At 31.9% G+C, this 25,982-nt stretch overlaps 3 protein-coding genes, 2 long non-coding RNA genes and 1 pseudogene across 14 annotated transcripts in view; 2 read left to right on the top strand and 4 right to left on the bottom strand.

The window, feature by feature from the left end:
- Nucleotides 1-3,536, bottom strand: part of SWEETIE (HEAT repeat-containing protein) — a 30,449-nt gene extending 26,913 nt beyond the window's left edge. For both annotated transcript variants that reach the window (XM_085726283.1, XM_085726284.1), the window contains exons 1-3: nucleotides 3,240-3,536; nucleotides 1,873-2,080; nucleotides 499-605 (exon numbers count right to left, since the gene is read on the bottom strand). In XM_085726283.1, coding sequence (XP_085582409.1) covers nucleotides 499-605; nucleotides 1,873-2,080; nucleotides 3,240-3,410 — 486 coding nt within the window. In that variant the 5' untranslated portion in view covers nucleotides 3,411-3,536. The remainder of the gene's footprint in view (nucleotides 1-498; nucleotides 606-1,872; nucleotides 2,081-3,239) is intronic.
- Nucleotides 3,537-6,036: 2,500 nt separating this feature from the next.
- LOC146903791 (uncharacterized) lies at nucleotides 6,037-6,847 on the bottom strand. Its single transcript, XR_015018899.1, has 3 exons — nucleotides 6,713-6,847; nucleotides 6,517-6,619; nucleotides 6,037-6,422 (listed from the first exon to the last, which is right to left on the bottom strand). It is a non-coding gene; the product is annotated as an uncharacterized LOC146903791 (long non-coding RNA).
- Nucleotides 6,848-10,421: 3,574 nt separating this feature from the next.
- Nucleotides 10,422-14,490, top strand: LOC146903790 (uncharacterized). Of its 5 annotated transcripts, none has more exons than XM_085726278.1 (9): nucleotides 10,422-10,597; nucleotides 10,985-11,026; nucleotides 11,218-11,281; nucleotides 11,464-11,599; nucleotides 11,740-11,824; nucleotides 12,506-12,567; nucleotides 12,686-12,735; nucleotides 12,816-12,926; nucleotides 13,630-14,490. In XM_085726278.1, exons 3-8 carry the CDS (start codon nucleotides 11,226-11,228, stop codon nucleotides 12,856-12,858), a joined length of 432 nt encoding a protein of 143 aa, XP_085582404.1. In that variant the 5' UTR covers nucleotides 10,422-10,597; nucleotides 10,985-11,026; nucleotides 11,218-11,225; the 3' UTR covers nucleotides 12,859-12,926; nucleotides 13,630-14,490. The 5 variants fall into 5 exon arrangements, with proteins under 5 accessions (XP_085582404.1, XP_085582406.1, XP_085582407.1 ...); XM_085726280.1 differs by having other exon boundaries at nucleotides 11,464-11,566; nucleotides 13,630-13,976; XM_085726281.1 differs by having other exon boundaries at nucleotides 10,422-10,642; nucleotides 11,464-11,566; nucleotides 13,630-13,976.
- A 138-nt stretch (nucleotides 14,491-14,628) lies between these two features.
- LOC146903789 (uncharacterized) lies at nucleotides 14,629-17,610 on the top strand. Of its 4 annotated transcripts, none has more exons than XM_085726274.1 (6): nucleotides 14,629-15,022; nucleotides 15,184-15,276; nucleotides 15,359-15,473; nucleotides 15,892-15,957; nucleotides 17,030-17,114; nucleotides 17,229-17,610. In XM_085726274.1, the coding sequence occupies exons 1-6, from the start codon at nucleotides 14,804-14,806 to the stop codon at nucleotides 17,398-17,400; spliced, it is 750 nt and encodes a 249-aa protein (XP_085582400.1). In that variant the 5' UTR covers nucleotides 14,629-14,803; the 3' UTR covers nucleotides 17,401-17,610. The 4 variants fall into 4 exon arrangements, with proteins under 4 accessions (XP_085582400.1, XP_085582402.1, XP_085582401.1 ...); XM_085726273.1 differs by having other exon boundaries at nucleotides 14,657-15,022; nucleotides 17,199-17,610; XM_085726276.1 differs by lacking the exon at nucleotides 15,184-15,276.
- A 1,801-nt stretch (nucleotides 17,611-19,411) lies between these two features.
- On the bottom strand, nucleotides 19,412-19,947 carry LOC146903788 (uncharacterized). The gene is made up of 3 exons (XR_015018898.1): nucleotides 19,814-19,947; nucleotides 19,611-19,707; nucleotides 19,412-19,507 (listed from the first exon to the last, which is right to left on the bottom strand). It is a non-coding gene; the product is annotated as an uncharacterized LOC146903788 (long non-coding RNA).
- A 4,351-nt stretch (nucleotides 19,948-24,298) lies between these two features.
- On the bottom strand, nucleotides 24,299-25,773 carry LOC146903787 (putative carboxylesterase 17 pseudogene; annotated as a pseudogene). Its single transcript, XR_015018897.1, has one exon. The product of XR_015018897.1 is annotated as a putative carboxylesterase 17 pseudogene (transcript).
- Nucleotides 25,774-25,982: the final 209 nt, after the last annotated feature.

Raw genomic sequence — 25,982 nt, 5'->3', positions numbered from 1 at the left:
GAAGGACATATCAGAGTGAAGACAAGGGTTTATCACCCATGATGTGATCAATGGTACCAGAATAAAGGACCCAAGGACCAATTGAAGACAATCAGGAGAGACTGGCAATAAAATAGAAAGTGTGTACAACAGAGTTAATGGAACATGAGGTTGGGCATTATTGCAACCACTTCAAGAAATCAGTATAGGCAGCCTATGGGGTAGTCTGCCCATCAAAAAACCACCTGGAGTTGACCACTATTTGATTATATAGTGATGGTAAACATGCATTCTCCACAATCTATAGCCAAAGTTTTTTAATGAATGCTATTATTCAACTAAAATGCCTATCTTGTTGCTCAACAGTTAGTTTTCAGGCATGTAAATCTTAATATATATTAAAAAGAAGTAAATAAATGAAACTTTCAACTTAAACAGACAATGCAAAAACAATCAAAAGATAAAACTAATTCAAAGGTAGACTCAACAAATTACAATTTTCAAGCTATTAGTATATACCTCATTGAATCTCATAAGTTTAGCTGCTATGCTCGTTGTTTCAAGCAAACCTGAAGTAATTCTTCTGCCAAAGTGTTTATACAATTCTCCCAGGCATTGTGCAGCCCCTACAAATTATAACATCGTATTCAGAGGGGAAAAAAGCATGCAGCGGAGTGAGTAAAGAAACAGCACCTATAAATGTAATCGACATTCTTAATAAGAATAATTTGGTCAAATTTTGCTTATATTTTATTCCGGAGTGAGTAAAATGCACGCAGCGTGAAATATAAAAAATATGGTAATGGTGTAAAGAGTCATGCAATACCAGAAGCAATCAAAAGAAAACATGAAAAATCAAAACAGAAACTAGTTGTGTTAAATGATATGATTGAGTCCATTATTATTTACTTTCGGCTTGCTTTGGGATAGGCTTGTTTTGAGCCATTTCACTTGGTTTATTTCAGGGGGTAAAAGCACACGTGCTTTCACCATAAGTAGACTACTTTCCTTCGGACCAACCTTGTTGGCGTTCTTAGGGAGCACTACTTAGATTAAATTTGAAGAATTCATGTAAACCCTCCAAAACCCTTCTCCAATACAATTTTTTAGTTCCCCAAATGAGAAGGGTTTTGTATTATAAAGAAAAATGAAACCCCAAAGCCTTCCCCTCTCAATGTCATCTATTTCTTACACTTGCTCCTTCCTTTTTTTCCAAACCCCTCCCCTCCCTTCCCCTTCAAACTCCCAAACAAAGCCTTAAGGGTCTGTTTGGGAGTTTAGGAGGGGAGGGGAGGGAAGGGAAAGGCTTTGGATACAAGGAAGGGGGAAAGGGAAATGGAAGAAAGGATAGACCCCAACTTGGATGGGGAGTTTATTTTTATTCATAAGATAAGACAAAACCCCCCAAAATGGGAGAACTCCAAAATTGTATTGGAGAAGGATCTTGGAGGGTTTTGGAGGGCTTAGATAAATTCTTCAAATCCAATCTATGTTGTTATAATACTCTCAAAACTAAAATATATCAATCATAAACATTCATTTATCATTCTCCACAAAAACTCTCTCAAATAAGGTGTAAGATTTCTCTCAACTTTCCTCCCCTCCGCTCCAAACTCTCAAACAGAGCCCAAGGGTGTGTGTTTACCCCTAAACTTATTATGGAGTAGAGGTATGTTTATGGTTTCTCTTTGGTGCTGTGCTCATGGCTGCTTCAAACTATACAAACATTGCACTATGAATTTATGATGATAAGTTTATTTCGAATCATAGACATCAAAAATATCAATCAGAAGGATATTCAACATCTATCGGAAGAATCCAACATAAACAATACACCAATATAATATCTAAGTATCTAACTAAAAGTTCAACACGTATTTAATTTCAACAAACCAGCAATTTTCAGAGGTTCACTCCTCTTCCCATCAGAAAGAAACCCCTGAAGGCTGCTTGCTCTAGAGTAAATTGATATCGCATCTCCCTTGGATATGATCTTTGCCATTGCTACCGATGCCAAGTGACGCACAGGCCGTTTTGCACCAATAATAAGTAAGGAATATAATGCATCCTCACATCTCCTTTGCCACACCAAAATATTGTCCTGCAAATTATGAATTCCAACATCAGATGTCAATAATCAATGCAGAAAGTGTTTCTAGAAAAATTACAAATTAAGCGGTCTCAAATATTGGCAAAAAAACTGCTCATATTTGGTGGTTTTAAATATAAGCAAATGTAACTACTTTTACTTTTTTAATGATATCATTTCTAAAATACCCCTCATTATTCTAATGACCCTTGTATTTCCATGGAACAAGCTCCCATGAACGACATTTTGGAGAATACACTAGCTTTTTTAGGAGATCAAGAAAATTAACTGCACTTAACTAAATTTCTTTATAAATGTAAATTTAATTTGCTTATAATCAAAACTGGAGTAGTAACATAGCTCCCTGTAATTGTGGAGTTATGGTCCAATGGATTATATATAAGATCTAGTTCAGTGTCCGACACCGACATTCTTAGAAATGGTGGTTGGGTCTAACACAACCCCACAAAACCGGCTTGTGAGGTGAGGATTGCCCCCACTTATAAACACATTGTCAGACCATCACCTATCCGATGTGGGACTCTTAACAGACATGACACGTATGATTACACTGAATTATGTCATTTTCTAAAATTATTATCTGTGTCGGTGTCTATGTCGTGTCTGGTGTCCATGTATGAGCTTCATAGGAGTGTCTGAGTATCATTTTTTTTTTCTACAGAAATAACTTATACATAAGCACGTATGTGATAAGCACTTCAATTAAGTAGTATATCCATACAATGTTTAAAGTTACGAATTCAAATCTTCAAACTGTTCTGTTCAGTATATATTGAATGTACCATCAATAATTTAGCTAATCACGTGATAGTAAGAACAAAAGAGATGCAAGTAAATGCAACCAAGAACGAGTCAAAGCAAACTGAAAAACACATATAACTCGTCCAATGAACTAAATCTCAAAGAAACGTTAATCCGAACTGATGCAACAAAATGTAAAGCATATCTACTACAGAATAACGAGATACAGGTAAATGCAATCGTGAACGAATCAAAACAGAGCGAAGTAACGCGTCAGATCAGTGAAATCTCAATCCAAATCTCAAAGAAACGTTAAAAATGTGGGAAAGTGAAGAATTAAGTGAGAATCGAAGGAAAACGGAAATCGAATGCGATGCGATTGAAATGGAAATGGAAGTGGAAGAAAGACCTTAGTGTCTTCGTCAATGGCGGAAATGAGATCGGAGAGGAGATCGAAGCAGAGGAGTGGTTCGGGAGATTTGTGAGCGGCGGAAGCGACTATGGATTCGAGTTGCGCCACCAGTACGCCGAACCGGGATAGCGGTGCCGCCGGTGTCGGCGTCATCTGAATTTTTGACATGTGAATTCAACTTCGTTGCAACAATGTTATGTTGATGTGTTGAAAAGTTGAAGATGAAGATTATGAACTTGCTTCGATCGGAAAATGGTGGGTAAAAATTACAAATTAGTGTTTTCGTGTGTTACTACAAAATTATACTAACTTAAATGTTAAATATGTTTGATCAGCCAAAAAGTAATTATTAGACACAAAACATAATAACAACGCATAAAAGCAAAGAGCACAAGATAACCTCCGCTCACTAATATAAGCAAAAATCCACTTTTTAGATATATTCAATTAATGATGTATGTGGCATATAATAAAGATCACATACATCATTAATTGAATGTATCTAAAAAATGTATTTTTGCTTATATTAGTGACCAGAGGGTGTATAAATGAAAAAGATATAAAAATAATTTTGAGTGTCTTGTCGAGTATTGTTATATTCTTTCCTCAAAAAAAAAAAAAGTATTGTTATATTCTTTCTTATTATAAAAAGCAAAGTAAAATATATTAAATTGAGAGTGATAAAAGTAATATTAATTATAGTTATAATTGAAAAAAAGTAATTATTATTGTTTTGAAAAGTGAAATGAATCAATTTTTTTGTGACAGTATTTTTTTTTAAATGACTCAGTTATTATGAGACGGAGGGAGTAACAACTTTGTTTATAGAATGTTTAGCAGACAAAACGTAATTTTAGTATATTAGACGGCTTGTAATTTAGATAAAAAGGTTTTATTGTAGTTTAATGAAGAAGAAGAATTCCGGTCTTTGCAATTTCTCTTACCCAACCAAAGTCTTTGCAATTACTTTTAGAAAGTTCTAATATTCGATTCGGTTTGGTTTTTATATTTTTTCCAACGGTATTAATAATAGCAATTCAGTTAAAAATAATTAATTATGTTTGAAATATTAAATCTTGATTTATTTAAAAATTAGTTATGGTTTGGTTCGAAACCATAAAGTCAAACCATTAAAACAATACGGTTCAGTTCATAATATAAACAGTTTGGTTTGGTTCAGCTATTATCAATTTTAAAAACGATTCGATTTAGTTCGGTTCACTTTTTCTCCTGAACCGAACTATGCCCACTCCTGCTGATGACCTTACCTCACCTCCCTCACCCACCACCGCCGTCCCACTCAACCCCTAAAATTTTCACAAGCAACACAACATCCCAAATATCTTACCAAAAACCTATTTTTTCCTATCTAGCAACAGATTGATTCCCATCATCTGACACATTTCTCTAAAAAAATAGTAATGATTGATTTCATTTTAAAATTAGTGGCATGGTTTACATTAGTGACATCTTTAGTGAGGGAAAATGTAATTTACGTCTCAAACTCTAACAAAAATGAAACTATGTACTTGAGTGACAAAACTTGTGACGAAAATTTAGTGAAAGTTATCCATCACAAGCGTCATCGCTAATGGTCATCAATTACATTTTTGTGGAAAAATCAATGTTCCATCACTAGTTCCAGTGGCGGAGCCAGCAAAAAAGTTCGGGTGGGCTACTAAAGTTGTAATAAACATCAAATATGAAAAGTTAGGGTCAATACTTAAATAATTACGTATTTAATAACTATTATAAATTATGAAACTTTTTTTGTACGTTATAACTGTTAACTGAGATAATTTTCAGTTGACAGGACAATATGCGGGAGATTTGAAACCCATGTAAATTCGTAGGTCTATAAGCTTATGCTAGCATGCGTATAAGCATCACAAAAATCACGTATGTCACTTTTGAAACTGCGGAAAACTATAACCGTTGAAAAATTGTTTAAAGTCTCACAAAATAGACCTATAATTGAATTATTTAAATTTTTCGGGTGGGCCACTGCACCACTTTCGGAAATTTGGATCAACCAAAACCTAAAGCCGACACAAAATTGTATAAAATCTCGTAAAATAGACATATGGTCGTTAATTTTTTAATGGCCCACCCCCAGCCCATGAATGGCTCCGCCATTGACTAGTTCCATCGCATTTTGTGAAGGATTTTGTTCCCTCCCCAAATCTCTCACTAATTTGTCCACATTAAGTTCTCCATGCATGCATATTTCACCGACAAAACAAAAATATCATGGATATGATAAATTTCAAGGGCAAAAATAAAAACAAGTTTCATTCATATCCTTTCTTCATATATTTGAGAGAACTAAAAAAAGTGAGTCTCACATAAATTTTTACACCATTCGCTACTTCTATATTGTGTCAAGTGAGAGAAGTTCTCTCTCTCTCTTCCCTACTTCCTCTAAATTTTTCTCTCTTCTATATTTCACTCATAGCAAACACAAAAACATAGACAAAATAGAGGTTAACTAATACAATTCAAAAAGTTTAGTTTTGATTACTCAATTATATAAACTTATAGAAAATATCAAGAATAAAGGAGGTTACGAGGCTTCTGATGCAAGGTATAAAAACACAAATTATAAATGGAAGGTGACTCATTTTTTTGGTATGACGTTCTCCATTAATTTTTATCTTTAGAGTTATCTAAAAACATTATATTGTATAGGAAAAATATTTTGAGAAGAAACAATACAAGAGTCACTACAGAGTAGATGTGCACACACATGTGTGTTACTAATATATAGTATATAACAATTTATTTTTTTGAAGAAAGTATATAACAATTTATTAAATATAACATAAAAATACATTACATGTTACGTATATAATGCAAATTCCTTTGCTAGTGTTTTTTGAACCCTAAGATCTTCCCTATATTGGAATGAGACATTATTGTCTCGCCCAAAAAAAATCAATAAAAGAAAATCCAATGCAGTGAAATCACACTATTTCGTATAATATCTTTTTGACTAATTATTTCATATAATATAAAAGTACATTACATTCTATTTATTACATACATATATTATTATTGTACCAAAAAAAAAGATACATATATTATTATATATTATAAAGAAAAATGTAGTTAACATAAAAAATAAAGTACAATGAAGTGGCATCAAATTATTTTATTTATTTTGTGTTGTCTTGATTGACCCTATCAAAAAGATATGAATCAAATATAACATTAATATTTAACATGACATGAAAAAAATACAGGTTTAGAATTAATAGAATACTTTTCAACTTACTGTTAAAGGCATATGCATGTATTTGAATCTGACGAACACCATTTAACTGAAGGTAAAGGACATATCTTACTTGCACAATCAGCGATAGAAGTGCAATTAGTAGCTGTGAAATAATAAAATAATGTTATTGAGATGATAAAAACTTGTGTATAAGGTAAAACAATAAAGTTTATAAAGGATAATAAAATGAGATTACCATTAGCTTTAGTCAAAACAAGAAATAGGAAATGAACGAAAATTAGAAAATAAACAAAGTTGAGAATGTTAGCCATTTTTTGTCCTTTCTAGTTTACCTGTGACAAACAAATAGAATATGATCACTTTATATAATACACAAAACTCTTGCTCTATTTACTTTATTAAATATTTTTAGCATTTAAGAAATTCTAAGAAACATTTAGTAAAATTAAAATGATTATTGAACTACTCTTAAATGCATTATTAAACATATTGTATTAATTTGTTGTAACCAAAAAAAAAACATATTGTATTTGTCCCTTTAAATCGTATAATTGATCACTTAGTCTTATTAAGGATATTAAGGATGTTACGTACAAATATTATTAAATAGCTCCTACGTATATTAGGCAGTTGTGTTTGTCCCTTTAGCTCATTCAATTTTTTTTAACAATGATTAAAAAATCTCAAAGGTAAAAGTATGGTTTAAACAATGAATCATTTATGACAGACCTTTGCTAGGATCTACAAAGTTATAGTTTTTTATGGCTTCATGACAACCTAGTGACCTATAGGAGATGTTTCACTCAACCTTTATGTTAAGTACGTGAAGACGTCCTCTCATCAGTAAAAACACATAATCTTAACACACAGCATTGCTAAGTTAGGTCATCAACAATTCAAACTGAAGTGATATTATGCTGAGCTTTTTGCCTATGACAAGAGCCTGGTTAGATCTCGACGCTTTCAGGATCCTCTAAGATATAGTACTCGTGCAAAGTAGTCTCTCTTTTTCTCATCAACTTTCGGTTCATAGGGACGTAACTCATATCAAACAAATATTTTTCATTCACACAACCTTTCGGTTTTAGGGAACTAAAGCATGAAAAGTAAAAGAGACCGAGTTTCACTTTCAAAGATTTTGAGTTAAAACAATTTGTTTGAAAGAAGCACGAATTTATAGCTTTATAAATCTTAAACAAAGAATGTCATAACCTCATCATGTCTATACAACAAGAAGGGGTTTAGATCATGATGAGCTTAGCCATAAAGATGAAGGTGAAATGCAACACAAATGAAAACATGGAAGACTAATTGTTAGATGAAATAAAGTTAACAGAAGATTACAATCCAAGAAGGAAGGAGGTGAGATTAAAGCATCACCTAAATCATCCTAACTCTAAATCACTAAGAACTAACTTTCATGCTCCTCTATGGAGAACATGAGATGAAGTGAGAACTTTGGTGCTCCTTAACCCTAGCTAGACATGTTCTCTCAATTCACAAGTTTAAAATTTTGGACCCTATCACTACCATGTGGTTGTTGTAACATCTCAGACTGCTTTCAGGATTGCCGACTGACCCCACAAACCAACACGAGTCTTTTCAGCGTGTTTTGTCCTCACTAACACGCTTACCGGAAAACTTCCCGGTACGTCACCCATCCCAAAATTGCTCCAAGTCAAGCACGCTTAACTGTGGAGTTCTTATGGAATGAGCTACCGAAAAGAAGATGCTTCTTGTTGATATAGGTAGTACCAAACAATTATTTTAAGCCTTTCTTCAACCATGTAGTACCATACCTACACGGCCTCCAGATCCTTCTCATTCCGATGTGATTCGGTTCCTCTTATTAACGTGGGGTCATCCTTACGGATAGTGTCCGTTCCAACTGGCGGGAACCTTTCGTATCCAACTGGCGGGATATCGAAAGCTACGTCGTGGGTGTTACAGTTGTCCTTTTATAGTACAAGGCCAACCATTACACGTTGTACCATTTGGTCATTTCCTGTTGTCCTTGTCTTATCCTACATACTCCATGAATGTTCCTTTTCTTCCTCGTACCATCAGTCATTAGTGTCGGCTCATAGAACTTAACCATTAAGCAATGATAGGAAAGGTCACATGGATTCGTACGGTTGTACGACCCAGTTAGCGATTCAGAGCGCTACATCCTTCCAGAGCTTCAACGATGCATCATCCATTCGACGTTGTAGTTTCCTATATCTCCAATGTCATTCTTCACCCTGTTCCATCGAACATCCAAAACAAGCATTACTAGTTCAAAATGATCAAACTATATAAAAAACAAATTAAAACCATAAAATCCTAAATAGACACTAATTAGATGATTTAGGTCATGTATTCACTCAATTTTTGTCCATTATGTGGAATAAATGCAACATGATAACCTATTATTTTGTCGGTTATCATAAACTTTTCTTGTTTTAAATTCAAAGAGAGATGCAAGTTTATGACAGGGGAACCCATCAAAGAAGTTATAAGTGAACATGGTCAAGAAAGAAAAATTTAATGTGCAAGTGTTCTTTAGAAACTTTTTTTTTTCTCACCAAAACACAAATTAGTAAAGAAAAAATGGGTCGTCCCTTATTGTAACCAATTCAACATTTTTAATAAATTTGAACATTCTCTAGATTAAAACAAATCGAACGATAAGAGAGAAAGAAATTCCAGAAAAAAGAGAGAGAGAAAAAAAAGATGAAAACCTAATTGCAAATAACCTCCATTAAACCTTTTCATTTTAAAGTATGCATCCAAGCGGTGTCCAAAACCCAACCAATATTTCTCTTGAGTGTGTCTAATTTCGCACTCTACTACGCCACAAAAGCATTTTCTTATGCATCTCTCTATTTTTTCCGCAGTGGCCTTTCACAACTGTCTTCCATTCTCTTAACTCCTTATTCCACTGCCTCTCTCCAACATGTGCACATTTATATAAATTACAACAACACCGCAGTAACAAATATTTTAGCAAAGTCATTTGCATCCATATGTGCCATTGTGACGACCCGACCCAATAGACATTTCATATCTCTCCCTCTCTTTTGACAGCATCCAGTGATTTTATGTTCAACCATAGTTCCTTTGGATAGAAAACAAAACACTTGTAATTGTTAAAATACACATAGATAGAATTTTTATAACTGATTGTTACAAAAAAGAATTTCTATAATTTTTGTATAATTTTGAAGGGCCATTTCTTTAGCGAACAGACGAGCATGAAGTGTGTCCTCGTGAGCATAGCTCACTTGGTAAGGACAACGCATAAAATATGCAAGGTCCAGGGTTCAAACCCCGGCCACTACCAAAAAAAAGACGAGCATGAAGTGTCCGATTGAATGCTATTAATCAATAATTATTATCATGAGTATTAATAATTTTAGTTGACTATTTATCATGAGTATTAATAATTTTAGTTGACTATTTTATTTATTTTAGCAATCTGCACAATCTAGTAACAAAAGACAACTATCAAGCTATCATATTTAAATTGAAACAACGTATCTCTCTCTGTTTTTTTTTTTTTTGAAGGAGCAACAACATATCTCTATTCATCAGATTTATATTTCTTATGTCATAAGTTTTAAATATTACTATTATTTATGGTGTTTAATAAATTATATTTGTGTATGCCATGTTATATAATAATTTATACAAAGAAACGTAGTCAACTATATACATACATTATGGCAGTAGAAAACGCGGACAAACGGTTATGGAGTGTGTGTCTGGACGCTAGTGTTTGTAATGAAAAAAGATGGTCCGTTTTTCTTTATTTCAACCCCTCAATTAAATCTACTAAACTAAATAAGAAAATAAATGTCCGTTGATTTTACCATTTTGCCCTTATTAGGGGTATTTTAGTAAATTGGTAAATGGGGGGAGTGTTATTATATATATATACAGAAAATAGGGAAAGAAACGGGGAGAAAGGGAAAGTGACGGGGGAGGGGGGGATTGACGGGGGAGAAAGGGAAAGTGACGGGAGAGAACGAAACACAACAAATTGACGGGATTGACGGGGAGAAACGAAATTGACGGGAAAAGAAAAGGAGGAATCAAGCGCCTCTCATCCTTTGCATCAAATCTTAGTTTTTCTCAGGTAATTTCTCCAACCTTCGTTTTGGTGTTTGCAAGGCTAACCGGGGTACTGTTTTCTTCATCATTCACAGTCAATTTCCCATCTTTTCATCAATCTATTAGCATGCATGTTTAGGGTTTGTTGTTTTGTTGATGCAAGGCTAACCTTTTTTGTTTTGTTGTTTATTGTTTAGGTTTTGTGTTCATCAATTGTAATTTGAAAATTTTGAGTGAATGTAAAAACTGGGTTTGCTTAAATTTCTGTTGTTGTTATTAGAGTGAAAAAAGGTTTAATTTTCTGTTTTTTAGTGGCAATTTGTTTCGGTTATGATGAGCTGTGGGAATTTGATTTTTTTTTTGGGTTGATGAAGTTGTTCTTTTGACTGTTTTGATGTTTGTTTTGATTCAGCCGGTGAAAATTGCAAGTTGAATTCAAATTGTTTGCTCAAAGGTATGTGGATTTGCTTACTTAATTTGTCCTTTATTGAAAGTATAATTGTGATCATGAGATGTTTGAGGAAATGTCTCAATATGAAAAATTGATGGCAAATCTAGAAAGAAACTTTGTACTCTTATTTTTGTGCTATATGATATTTGATTAATCTAACCAAGTATTAAAATAAAATTGGGTCAAATCTGCAGAATTGTAGATGGCCTTGCTGTTCGAGGGAATTCGCTTCCGCCGCTCCGGATTTACAATCAGAAGGTAAGTAACTTGAAATCCCCAAATTTATGTCATCGCAATTGCTTCAAATTGTTTTTTGATTTTTGAAAAGTGGATCTTGTCGTTGATGCTGCGAAAACGCGTGTTGAAGAAGATGCAGCGCAAACAAGCTTCTCAAAACACTTTCTGAGAATTGTTTGAGGTTTGATTGTTGTTTAATGCAGGTATGCACCAACTTCCATCCATAGTGGTGCTGATGATGGGGATAATATGGCTTCAAGTGACGATATCAAAGGAAATGCAGTCCAAGAGATTGATGACAGTTCGGTATGGATTAATGCAAGTTCCTTCAAATATGAAGTATATTAAGATCTTTGGTTCAGTTATAGTTTGATTCCTACAACCTGACAATTTTGTGTGCATTGAACTGTAATTTGTCCTGAAATATTCTTTGACATTCTCAATTATTAAGTAACCTGCTGCATCTTATATTTGCATAGGACAATGAATCCAATCTACCGGCACGGAAAAGGGCTGCTCCAAAGGGAAGAGGTAGAGGTGCTACACAGTCTTCTAACTTTGGTGGTAAGCTTATATCGACTATCATTATTGTTAGTTATGTGATAATGTTAGTGTTTTTTCTTTTGAGTAAAATGTTAGGCTTTGTTTGGGAGTTTGGAGGGGAAGGGAGGGGAGGGCTTTGAGGGGTTGGAAATATATAGAAAAATGGACAAAAAATTCACATTTTTTGAAAGAATAGTTTTTGAGAGAATGATAAACTAATACTTATGATTAATATACTTTTAATTTTAAGAATATTATAACAACATAGATTGAATTTGAAAAATTCATATAAACCCTCCCTAACCCCCCAAAACCCTCCCCCAATACAATTTTTGAGTTCCCCTAAATGAGGGGGATTTTTTATTATGAGTAGAACATTAACCTCCAAAGCCCTCCCCTCCCAATGTCTTCTATTTCTTCCACTTGCTCCTTCCTTTTTTCCAAAACCCTCCCCTCTCCTCCCCTCCAAACTCCCAAACAAAGCCTTAGTGATTTCATGATATATAAGGTTTTGATGTTTATGGTTCAGAAATTGTTGGATGCAGTGGTTTGAAATAAGCAGGATTCGAAGTTATCATGATGTCTCATTTTTTTTAAAATGGTTTTTGAAGAATTAGCAATTGATAGCAGAATTGAGGTTCTTAAATGTCTAATATTTTCCAGAAATTTGACCACTTGCTTTTATGCAAATGGTTGCTGCAGATTGGTTGAGATTTGACAGAAGGGAAGATGATCTTGGTGGCCGTCCTGGGAGCATTGTGCAGGTTGACTTTGGTGTTTTGGTTCTTAATTTTGATTATATTTAGCCATCAAGTAATTACTTACATATTTTTTTTTATATTATGAAGAAAAATCAATTTAATGAATTTTGTTAACTTGCAGACATATGCAGCACGGGGTGGCCTGAGTTCTTCTTCATTGCAAACATCCAGGTTAATCAATAATCCTTGGCTTAGGTTGTTCTTAACATAAAATTTAGCATGACACTGATTTAGACGTTTCTTTGAACCAGTTTCCAGGTTCTACAACATATAGCTTGGCACTATACTCTATGATGAACCACCTCCTTTTAATACTCATGATCTTTTATTGCTGTCATCGCTTACAGTTGTTTTTAGGCAAGGTGAGTGAGTCTAAAGACCATGTTTCTTCAAAGAGCATCACTGCCCTTTGAACAAGTTCCCCTGAGCATATATGACTTTCTTCTATTTTAGTTTATAATAATCTTTTTTGCCTTTGTTGCTTTGTGATTTTGTGTTTATTGGTTTGTTTTGTTGTCTGGTGATTCTGTGCTTTAGAATAAGGTTATGATGTGTTTCGGAATAAGATTATAATGTCTCATGTTACTGGTTTTGTATTTGAGACCCTTTTTCATTCATGCATGTGGATTATGATAATTTAGTGTGATGCCATATGTTTCCTTATATCATTATTTTAAATGGTCTGTACATAATTTGCTGCCTTTTTCATATGATATGACCCAAATTCATGATATAGAAAGTATTAAAATTCATGATATTGAATATGGACACAACATCATATAGTTTTTGTCAATCTTCATCAGTTGTTTCAGAAAATTATTTATGTTTTCTACAATTAGTTTATGTGTGTTTCTCGAGGATTGGCACTTTTATGTAGTTGAGTATGTCATATATATAATTTAGATCTATATAATCAATCTACTATAATTTAGATCTATATAATCCTTGATCCTCATGCAACAAATTTGGTGCCGAATTGAGTGATTTCTTAGTGGAGAGGCATGCTTTTGAAATACAGAGAATAGAGTAGAAGACTTCCTGATTCTTCACTGTTTCTATTTGCAGATGAAACCAGTAGAATGTGTGATATTTTCTGACTATGGAACTGATCTTGGATAGTAGTCATGACAAAATCAACCATCTATGTTGATAATGCAGAAGACATTAAAAAATGTATGGTTAAGAGAAAAGGATAAATTGAAGTGAGAGTTCTATTATGTTTACATATATAGAATAGTAAAAGCGATATTCCATATTGAGTCACACTATCAACTTTGCTCTACCAATTTGACATGAAACTGTCAAATGTAGAAAACCATTAAGAGTTAGTTTTCTTAACTATTTGTAATTGTGTTTAATGGACTAGATCTTTGTAATAGTAATTGTGTTTAATGGACTAGATCTTTGTAATAGATTAGAGGGCTTTAGAAATATTTGATTGCTCTCAAGGAAATTGGTAATATTTGTTGAGGGGATGAGTTATGTAAGCATTGGAAAATTTTTTGGTCCCTCATCCAAAAAAATCTAGGAAATGGACCTGTTATTGTATTATACTTCTACTGATCATTGTCTTGATTGTGGTTCTTGCCACAGTGAAACCATGGCAACATAATGATAGTGGCGGCGGTAGGGGTAGTCAACCTGCTCCAGCGCAGACTCCCCCGTCCCCTCCTTCTCCTTCGGGTTGTATTTAATTTTAGTTATTAAGAGTGTCTGTATATAAACTTTATGAATATTGGTTAAATTATGTTTTTAGGATCTTTGAAGGGTGTGACTGACATGGATTGGCCTATAGTTTTATTATTTCAATCCATGAAAAGATTGGATGATGAATGTGGGGTCTGTAATCTGGAAAGGAAATGGTTGGTTGGTCTTTTGAGGACTTTTGTAAGTCATTATTTTGAGTATCATATTCTTTTTCTGTAAGTATCATGCTGGTTTGAATTTACAATCCGCTTAATAAATTATCCTCTTTGCTTTTACAACTTGTGAGGCTCAATTAGACCAAGGCGGCAGAGAAATGCAGCAACTATTCCTATCCAATGAATTTGTTAAATTTGTAATATCATAAGATTCATAACTGTATTTGTAATTATGAGGTAAAATCACAACTTCTTTTTAAGTAGGTTTTTTTTTTGGATATAGAAGGTAAACCATATTGAACTTTACAATTCTGAGAGATATCTATGTAGTTTGTTAGTCGTCATTGGCAGTGCAGATGTAAAAAAGAGTGAGGTGAATGATGAAATGGTGCCATATAGAGGGTCATCTTCACAGTGAAGCGAACCTTGAATTTGCGGTGTTTGCAGCAGTTTGCTTGGGATGGTATGATAGCAGAAGCCTTGGGAAGAAAGCAACTCCAGCAACTGAGGCATCTTCAAGCTTGTCATTATGTGTTGAGAATATTGCAACTGACATTCTTCCGTTGCTTAGTTTTTACTTCCGTGGCTGCTTTCTGGTAATCAATTTTTCAGATTAATTACACGCGTTATGTAATTTTTCTTTTCAACTGCTTCTATAAAACACCGCACTGTCAATGGGGCTTAAGAAAAATGACAAAGGATGTTGGCTAGAAATGAATACTAGAGTTGTTTATCCTATTTTATAAGAAAACTGCAGACATCTTTGGTGGAGTTGGAGAAGCTCTATTCTGGTGGCCAAGGAGAACGTTTATTTTTGTCTCATGCCTTGGGTCATGATTCTCAGACCAAGGTTTTATTATATTAAATTAAATGTTTATTTCAATCATGAATTCCTCTATTTTTCCCTAAAATAATATTTAACTATGACAAAGGTATTGAAAGGCCGGCTATTTGTGGACAAATTTTCTGAAAGTATTCAATATACTTTACTGGATTACTTGTCTGGGGGATTTGAATTGAACTTCATGGTGGCCATTGATTTTACAGGTACTCCATATATCCTTAAGTTTGTTGTACCTAATTATATTCTGCATTGTAATGCTAATAGATATTTTAATCAATGTTTTTTTTTATAATGATCGCAAGTGAAAGGAATGAGATAATTTCTATTATTGTCATATTTGTAATAGGGGAATTCGATTTTAGTTATTTGGATCTTACGATCATGTGCTAAATTTATTGGCTTTTCACAAGTTACTTCAGATTTTAGATATTTTGTTATAAAGGAATAATCCTTTGATCTCTCAATGCATTTCTACTTATATTGTACTCAATTATATTCTATCATATTAGATTAAATGATCAATTGATTTCTTTTTCTATTTTATTTACTACATTACATTCTGCTTTAAGAATCTAACAAAGGAGGATGGAATGGAACATTTTGATTGCCTTTTTTTTCCAGGGCATCGTGACAAAGGAGGATGGAATGGATTCAATAGCTCATTGATTTTTTTCTTCTACTATCTAGGTACGACATGAATCTTGACTCTTATAGGGTAGTTTGATGAAATATTTATGGCATGGAGCCAAAAACATATATAATATGTTGTTTGTTAAATTTGAATGTTTAGACTAGACATAGTAGTCCTGATTGCAAAGAGATATGAGAGATGGAAAAGTGATGAAATTGTAAAATATTAGGAAAGTTCATTGGAAAGAAATGTGTTTTTGCCTGGATGCCTTGATCAAACTCAAAATATATAGAAAGTCCGACAGATATGTTGGAAACAGTTTGGGGATAACTGCAGGGTATGCATAATTTAATCTCTATCTGAGTTAATTTATTTTGACCATTTGGTAAAGGATGGAAGGAGAATGGGGTTGTATGTTGTGTTTAAGGGCTTATTTGGATTGGTTTTTTTGAGTTTATCTACTTGTGTATGCACTTGTGATACTGTTTGTAAGAGCTTATGAAAACAATTTATGACATGTCCATAACCTGTTTCTAACTCATTTCCCTAAGCTCTTCAAGTATAGCTTATGAATATAACTCATAGCTTATTTCAATAAGCTCTCTAGGACATTGTTTAAGTTCAGAGTCAGCACAATACATTGAATGCTATTCATATGAATTGTCTGTTACCATGCAATAGAATAGTCTGTTTAAGTTATTGAACTTATTTTCTTGGTGGATCCTATTCAATGCACATTGTATGACAGATTTGATCAGGGATCATGCACATGAAGAAAAAAAGTTGTCTTTCTTTTCCCTCTGGAGTTTCACATTGCGAAAGAGTTAAATAATGGAACTGAGATAATAGTAATGACGAAACTTGCGAAAACTGTGATTGAACTATTTTCTGTTTTTTTACACACTTACATTTCTCTTCCATATGATTTATTCTTTGCATGAAATAAAAGCACAAATTTAGAATAAAAAAAGGATGTTGATTGAAAGCTTGGCAAGTTTGCATTACTGAGAATAAGTGAATAACTTTTTTGCACTAAAACATACAAGATTAATTTTCTTTTAAGCTTTGATTATGTCTCTTGGACTGTCCTGTTTTGTTTAAATTTTGTATTTGTTTTTCCTTGTGCAGGAACCGGGGACCATACATTTGAAATGAGACTACTTCTTGGTGGTCCATTGGTGAAGGAAAACATCGCAACCATGGTTCTTGAGAGGTTGGTTAGAGTCACTTTTTAACGATATTTACTTTGAAACTAAATGAACCAACCTTTTTATTTAAACAAGGCCATTTAATATAGGTTATGTATTACTGAAATATGCAATTGTAGTCGATTCTATGGACAAAGACGTCATGTGCTGCAACGTGGTGCAAAACTTTTGTGTGTCAATGACTTGCTTCTATTAGGAAGAGCAACCATTGAAGAGGCACGCAGTCTGTTACACTGGTTGGACTTTGAGGCAGGTTTTGGCAAGATGGGTGTTTGTGGTAGCTTGAAATAACACAATAGCATACAACGTGCTTTTATAATTTTGGCTAATATGTAATTGTAATTTGTACATTATTGATTCCTTCATTGGTTCCAATTAGTTTCATTTTAATTATTATGTTGTTTTCCTGGTCTCATGAACAAAATATATGCTCCTTTGATTCTTTGATAAATATTTTAGAAATGTGCACATTTAATTTCTAATGTTTGTGCAATATGCTTACTTAATTCTCACATTTATAATCAACAACAATCTCTTAGAAAAATGCAACTATCTCCCTTAATTTGCTCATTTTTTTTCTTTGGAACAATTTTTTTTACTAGATACGTTATTCAACCCATGCGAAGCACGGGTTTGGATGTTTCATTATTGGTTCCAATTAGTAATTTCATCTTAATTATTACGTTGTTTTCTTGGCCTCATGAACAAAATATATACTCTTTTCATGAATCAAAACTTGGTTAGGCTTTGATAAATATTTCTAATGTTTGTGCAATATTTCTTAATTTGCTCATTTTTCCTTTCGAATAATTTTTTTAAAAGATACGTGTTTGCCACAATTTGACCTACTATGTTACACCCTCATAATGGCTACTGTAACTGGAGTAAATTGTAGTGAAATAGTTCCAATGAAAACCAAACTTTCATTAATATTTTGATAAAGATTTATAATATTTGTGCAATATTCGTTCATTTGCTCATTTTTTCTTTGGAACAATTTTTTGCAATGGTTTTGTTTTTATCTAAGATTTGATATGTTATGGATCATGGTTTTTTTATATTTATATGCATGTAATATCTAAATTTCGAATCAGTTTACTTTTAAGCGTATTAACAAATATGTGTTTGCCAACAAAATTATCCGAAAAAAAAAAAAAGCAATCCACCCCGTGCGAAGCACGGGTTTGTAACTAGTTAGATAGAAAAAAATTGAGACTGAAAAAATTGTGAGGAATTTTGTTTTAGGCAAAAAAAAATGTCACGTCATAAAAAAATCCATGTGGCTACAACCGCATGGTAAGATTCTCTGCCTGCCACGTGAGTGTCTGGTATGTGACGGGGTTGTTGGAGGACAAAAATAGGAAGAATCTCAAATTACAAAAATATAATGTGTTATTTTTTTACATGGACTATTTCCAGACTTCGTGTATATTACATATATTATTTGAACAATTAACCCTAAAATAAAATGATATATGTAATTTTCTTTAAGCCTAGAAAAATAGCAATGGGTAAAAAAAGAGGAAAAGACAGTATAAACCCAATGTCATGTTCAATTGTTTGACATACCCACTTTCTTGAATTAAAAAAGAAAATCACTCTCTCTCAAATATGCACAGGTCTTTTACTAGTATTAATAAGATGATAATTACGTGCTAGTTTCTTTGGTTTGAAGCAACTTTCTTTTTAAAACTTTTTTGTGTCCTTTATCTCATTAATACAGTGATATTAAATGAGTTAACAGATGCTAGACTATGCATACTCCATTTTCAGTTTCATACTTAATTTAAGAAAAAGGTACAATGACAAAAAAAAAAAACTTATTTTCTATCATTTCTAAAGCATTGATATATTTTTCATATTATATTTCTCAGTTTTATTTGACTAATTGATTTCTTTAAACAAAGAAATAGATTTCTCAATTCGCAAGAGTTACACACTTCAAAAATAGGCCATGTATACTATCATCAACTTATACACATCAACTAATTCATCAGCCCTGCCAAAATCATTAAATCATACAATTAACCATAAACACACATCAATTCATAAATCATCATACAAAATCATGCAATCACACACTTATAATTTAGCACTATTATCCATATCCTATATATCATATATGCAAGACTTTTGATCTCCCGTACAGAGTGAACCCCTTATCTAATTAAAAGATTGTGATCATGAAATTACATTATTTCATGTAATATACTTTGACTAATTATTTTAATAGTAATATAAAAGTACGTTACACGCTATGTATTATATAATACATACATACATTATATATTATAATGGTCAATTTCGTGAAATTGAATTATTTTATTTAGATAAAATTGTATACAAGACAACTAGTTGTTTGGAACTAAAACATTTATCCAGTGTTATCTTACTAGTCCTGTCAAAGAAAATAAAATGTCATAGAAATATAACATTATAATATTTACCAGGACATGCCAAAAAAATATAGGTTTAAAAGAAATATAATATTTTCAACTTACCATTAAAGGCATGTACATTTATCTTCCAGGCACCATGGTGTTGCAGGGAAAATACATCGATTACTTGCACACTCAATGATAGTAGTACAATTAGTGCCTGTGATGTAAGAAAGAATAAAATAATTTCATTGAAAGATTATAAATCATTGTGTATAAGATAAAAAAAAAAAATTAATTCATAAATGATGACAAAATGGGATCACCGTAGGCTTCGGTTAAATCGAGAAATAGAGAATGAACAAAAATCAGAAAATAAACTAAGTTGAAAATTTTAATCATATTTTTTTAATTTGCATGTAACAAACAAATAAATGTTTTATCAATCTATCTATATAATATACAAAACTCCTTGCTCTATATATTTATTTCATTTAAATACCTTTTAGCACTTATGGAATTCCAATAAACACTTTATAAAATTAAAATCATTATTAAACAACTCTTAAGTACACTAACAAGTTGTGTTCATCCCTTTAGCTCATTTAATTGATCACTTGATCTTGGATGTCATATAAAAATATTATTAGCGGTTCAATGTCATTCATTTTTTTCATTAATATATTTTATTATTATTTCTCTTTTATCCTTTCAAAACAGATAAGGACAATCTCAAAAGTAACAATTAAGTTGAAAATAGAAAAATTAATTTTAGGAGAAATACACAAATGAGGTGACACTGCAAAGATCGGGCAAGTGGAAAAAAAAATGTAGAAGAGAAATGTAGCAACACACATTTTAAGACACATTTTCCAACACACTTTTTTATTGATTAAAATTCACAGACCCACCAAATTTATATGGGATCCACATGATTTGATGGGTCTTATGTGAATTTTAATTAATCAAAGAGGGTATCTTAAAAAATGTGTGTTCATAGCATTCATCAACGTAGAATACATAAAATCGGTGGGCTATTTCAATGCAAAGGAACATAAGATAGAATTTGTTTTATATGCTAATAATATATATTATTACAAAAAATAGGAAAATCAGAAACCTAAGGGCATAGACCGAACTCAGGAAAAAAGAAAATTACATACTATTATAAAGATCTCCCATGGATTAGATATTATGAACAACTGTGTTTTCTGATTTCTCTTCGAAATATTTTTTGAACTTGAATAAAACCTTGGGTATCACTATTGTTCAAAAAGTTTTTTAAGGTGCATAAATCATAAACTACAATTACATAATTTAAGACCTTATCAGAAAAAAAGGTTTTATGATTTTAATAGTGTTCTCCTTTGACATTGCATCACTCCAAAAACCTATAGTACGCATATTTAGATATTAATGATGCTATCTTTGTTGTTATGTGATAGTTGATTCAGATTATTTGAACCTAAAAAACTAGTGAATAGAATTTTTAGAGCTCTTTGCAATAGAGAAACTCAAATTATAATTTTAATCACGATTTATTGCACCTTCAAAGTTTGCGACTTCATCTATTTCAACATCCATGTCTTCATATTGCAAGATATTAGTAACATTTAGAATCTCCTCATAAACAATGGTTTTTAATGTAGTATAGTACACACATTTCAAAAGAGGATTATTATTATCAATACACTTTTTTGGGGGAAAATATACGTGTTTATGTCTGATAATATTAACCAACAACAATTGTTCTCACACAAACAAAATTCTCCTCTATCTAAGCTCTCAAAAGCTTCAAAAGTGTGCTAAGTAAGGAATGTACTAAGTATGAATTTGGCGCAGGGAATAGAAAATTGTGCTTGGAATAAACTTGGACTAAGGAAATTTTTCCAATATTCAGTAGGTCCCATTTAGAAGATTTATTCAAGAATCAAAATCGCATGCATCGTGGTGGTACATGATCCATTCAATTGTCCTCTCAAAAAAATGATCCATTCAAATTTCAATTCTTTTTTCCAATCTCTACACTAGATTATAAAGTGGAAATTAAAATGAAAAATATGGATCGTATTAACTTTACATAATTAGTTCCATATCGTGCCAATGGTCAATTATTGCTTTGCTAATTTTTCAGAAGCAGGTTTGGTTAGCTTTTTGATGTATTTTTGTAGGTCGTAATTGGTTTCTTCTATTTTTTTAAGGCACGTCTTGTGTGTTGATTTTTATTATTATTATTATTATTATTATTATTATTATTATTATTATTATTATTAATCAATTTTTGGTTTTAAAAAAAACATATTTTTGGTGTTTAGAATGAATATTTCTTGTATTTCATTCAACATCCCTAATTCATATCAATAAAATTGTTTGATGAATTCTCTCAAAAAAAAAATTGTTTGATGAATAAAAATATATTAGTATATATTACTTTTTCTTGATAGAAAATATAGTACTACTATATTGCTAATAACACATTAAATTAAAAGAAGCAATCTAAAGAGGTATATGGATATGAAACATGGAAATAAAGTTAATTTTTATATTTAGCTAATATATTGGTAAAAGAAAATGTTTAACCATTTGTACCAAAAAAAAATTGTTTAACCATTATGTTAGGGCTTTTATTGACAGAAAGTTAGGCTAAATATCATCTTATGTACAAATAATCTTAGAGAAGTTAGGGCTAAATTTTTATTTATTTTTGTCCAGGGTTCGAACCTCAAACCTTATATATATATATATATATATATATATATATATATATATATATATATATATATATATATATATATATATATATTATGCATTGTCCTTATCAACTGAGCTAAGTTTACAGGTACTAGGGCTAAATAATCTAAAGAGGATGAATTAACTTGATGACTGAATTTGTAAATATTTAATTATTAATAACTATATAAAATCGAATAGCTCTTTTAGACATAAGATTTAACGGTGACTTTCATATATTTTTAATTTGTATTTATTTATAGGTATAGCTGGTATCTGTGATTCAAGTCAAGGCAACTTCCATGTTGCCAATGATGTCCACAATGCTCCCATCCCATATGGTCCTATGTCGGTATGCCACCATCACATGCCAAATGCCATCTTTATTGTCAAGCATCTTTCCTTTTAAAGAAGTCCTTTGACTTATATTCTCTCACTCAAAATAGCCCAATTCCAAACCAGCCACTTTTTGGACTATGGTTGGTTAAAGGTAATATCTAAAGAATAAATAAACTAAAAATAAGAAATCCCTTACTATTTCTATGTACATTTTATTTTTTGTGAAATTTTTTATGTGCATTCTATTGCACTATTTTCTTGCTTTGCATACATACATTTTACATGCTAGCATTTCTTGTCATGAAATCAATTATAATTTATCTACGGTAAAAACTATTGTTATGATGATTGTCAAACACAATCTCACCCAAAGTTTTAAGGGAAATGTTGTTTACATGGACAAATTTTTTCGAGATTATATATCACGACCGCTTAACTCATTTATGATAGCAAATGCATGTATGGTAAGTGGAACCTTTTTAATTTGTTTTACTTTTTTGATACCACAACAGTTTTTGGTTCGTGAATCAATCGTGAGAAAACTCTCGCGATATATAACATTGTTGAAGTTTTAATTGCATCTTCTGTTAAATACAGTTGATGTGACCTCAATTGTAACTTAATAGACATCCAAATAGGGTTGCCGCAAATATATTTTTTAAACCCTAACCAATACGAGTTACATAAATACCTATCAACTTTAAATTAGAGTTTTACAAAAAGAAATACTTTGTTCGTCACAATCCTAAAGAAAAATTATATATTTAGACACACACGTAAATTACTTAGAATTGAGTAATTGTAAGAGAGAAAAAAACACATCATTTAATTTTTTTTTTATTCTTCTACCTTTTCACTTTTTTGAGTGTGTATATATATATATATATATATATATATATATATATATATATATATATATATATATATATATATATATATATATATATGAGACAGGATCCGTTGACACCAGGTGTAAGTCTAGATTAGATTGATCCAAAGGATGATATCACACCATCCTTGTAAAAGAAAAATTGAGAAACACTTGATCTTTGGTTTTTATCGTGATAAATCAAAACTATGGTGGTGATAACCATCAAATTCAGTCCCGCCATGCTTTTAATTAATCACCATCGTAATCCAGGACTCATCCCTCATTCTATTAGGTTTTTATATTTATGTCAAAAATATGAAAGACAATAGATTTAATGTTTTGCAATAAGTTTAGGCATCAAAATCGAAAAGCCTGTGCAATTCCGATGGTGTTTATATTAAAATTGAAAAGCCTGCGCAAAACTGCAAATGAGTTTTTAAGGTTATCAAATATTAAAATTATAAACAATGAAAACTCCATTAAAAAGAAACGGCAGTGGAAAGTGGGAATGTAGTTGATAAAAATTAAAGAAAAGAAACCAAGAGCGTGGAAGTATTCGGTACATGAGCGTTTTTTTTCTATTGCTGCATATTTATTATTGACCGTGTGATTAAATAGATCTAATGACTTATATTTGGTGTAAGTCTTTAGACTTACACCTGGTGTCAACGGATCCTGTCTCTATATATATATATATATATATATATATATATATATATATATATATATATATATATATATATATATATATATATATATATATATTGTGTTTAAATATTGTGATAACACAAAACTCCCTTGTTTTACCGATAATCTAAACGTTTGTAAATTTATGTCCATATATATAGTAGATTAAAACTAGTAGGTACCATATATAACAATAAGTCAAGTACATCAATCGTGTACTGCATCACTATAAAATAAAACTATGTTACGTAATTAAAGAGGATATTCTAAACAGAAAACAACATACCATATTAGCAAAGCCCTTAAAAAAAACATCATATTAGCAATACACATGATTTATTGATTCAAGAAGTTCTTGATATGAGACGCCATTTCTTGTGTCCTAACTTGAGAAAGTTGATAGTTATGCAACACTTGAAACGCATGTCCAACACCTTTATACACAAAAGTTTCAACTTTTTTCCCTGCTTTAACCAAACAATTTGAAAACTCCAAGTTTCTATCTCTAAGTATATCCAATTCCGAAACACACATCATAATAGAAGGAACCCTCAAATCTCTCAGCTTAGCAATTCCATTTGCAAGAGGGTTACAATAAGGATGATCGCGCGTAATGGAAACTCCAATGGGAAGAGATAATCGCCAATAAGTATCCGAAACGGATAAACTAAGCGCGGAATTTTGTTGTTGACGAAAAAGTTTCTCGGAATTTGTTCTTTCCTCTCCTCCGAAAAAAGGTTGAATCAATATAACACCTTTTAAAGATAACGGATTCAAATTCAAACACGATGAAGTGTTTGAATTTGATCCTAGGCGCGTAGCGACAACATTGTAAGCTATATTAGCTCCGGCGCTATCACCACATAGAAAAAGAGAAGAAATGTTGCAATGCTTCAACCACCAATTTTGGTTTTTATTATATAAAGCTTCATGTTTGATCCACATGAGAGCATTAAAAGCGTCGTCGTAAGCATAAGGAAGACGATTTTCGGGGGCTAAACGGTAATTAACCGAGACAATGACACAATTTGCTTTCAAAGAAAGGTTGTTTAAGAATTCATGGTAACAAATCCATGAAACTGAACCAACACAAAATCCACCACCATGGAAATAAACAAGCAAAGGAAGCTTGTTAAGGTTATTATGAGAGGTTAATGTTGATGTTGGAAGATAGACACGTGCCCATAAATTTGTTTCTTTGTTGATTGTAATGTCTCTTGAAGTTACACCATTTTCTGATTGAAGTTTGCATGAGACATTGGGAACAATTTGTGGTCTTTCTACATGTCCATCTTTGTGAACTTTTATAAGTCCTTCAATTTCTTCAATGATGATGGGTCCCTTTTGGTGATGAATGTTGTTTGGTTGGTGGTTGAATGAAATTGTAGTCATGATGAAAATTGTGGAAAAGGAGTGAAAATGATCAAAATGAAAATTGAAATGAAAGTTTTGTTTGTGATGGCATAATGGGGTAATGGTTTAGTCCTTTTTATAGAGGTTGGAGAAAGAGAAGCTTCTGTAAAACTAGTGGCAATGTGCTCAATATCTCATAAAGATTCTTGTTTGAATTTGGGAAATCTTTATATTTTGACCATGTTTGATTGAATGCATCGTTGAATTTGCAATGAGTTTGACGAAATCACATTGACATCATAATTTTATGTAAGTTTTAAAATGTAGTTTTTTTTCTTCCAAAACAATTATTCTACTAAATTGTCTATTTTGGTTTTCAAATTTGTCCTTTGGTGATATGGGTTGAGACACCGAAGAATATCAAGGAGACCTAAAGTTCGAATCATGTTGTTAACAAATAAACCACTGACATTTGTCTATAAAAAAATCCAAACATGTATGTATTACTCCCTCCG

This window comes from Medicago sativa, chromosome 7 (assembly GCF_051527215.1).
Source record: "Medicago sativa cultivar Bolivia chromosome 7, Bolivia_mono, whole genome shotgun sequence".
Lineage (NCBI taxonomy): Eukaryota > Viridiplantae > Streptophyta > Magnoliopsida > Fabales > Fabaceae > Medicago > Medicago sativa.
This window is presented reverse-complemented; position numbering and strand designations above follow the sequence as displayed.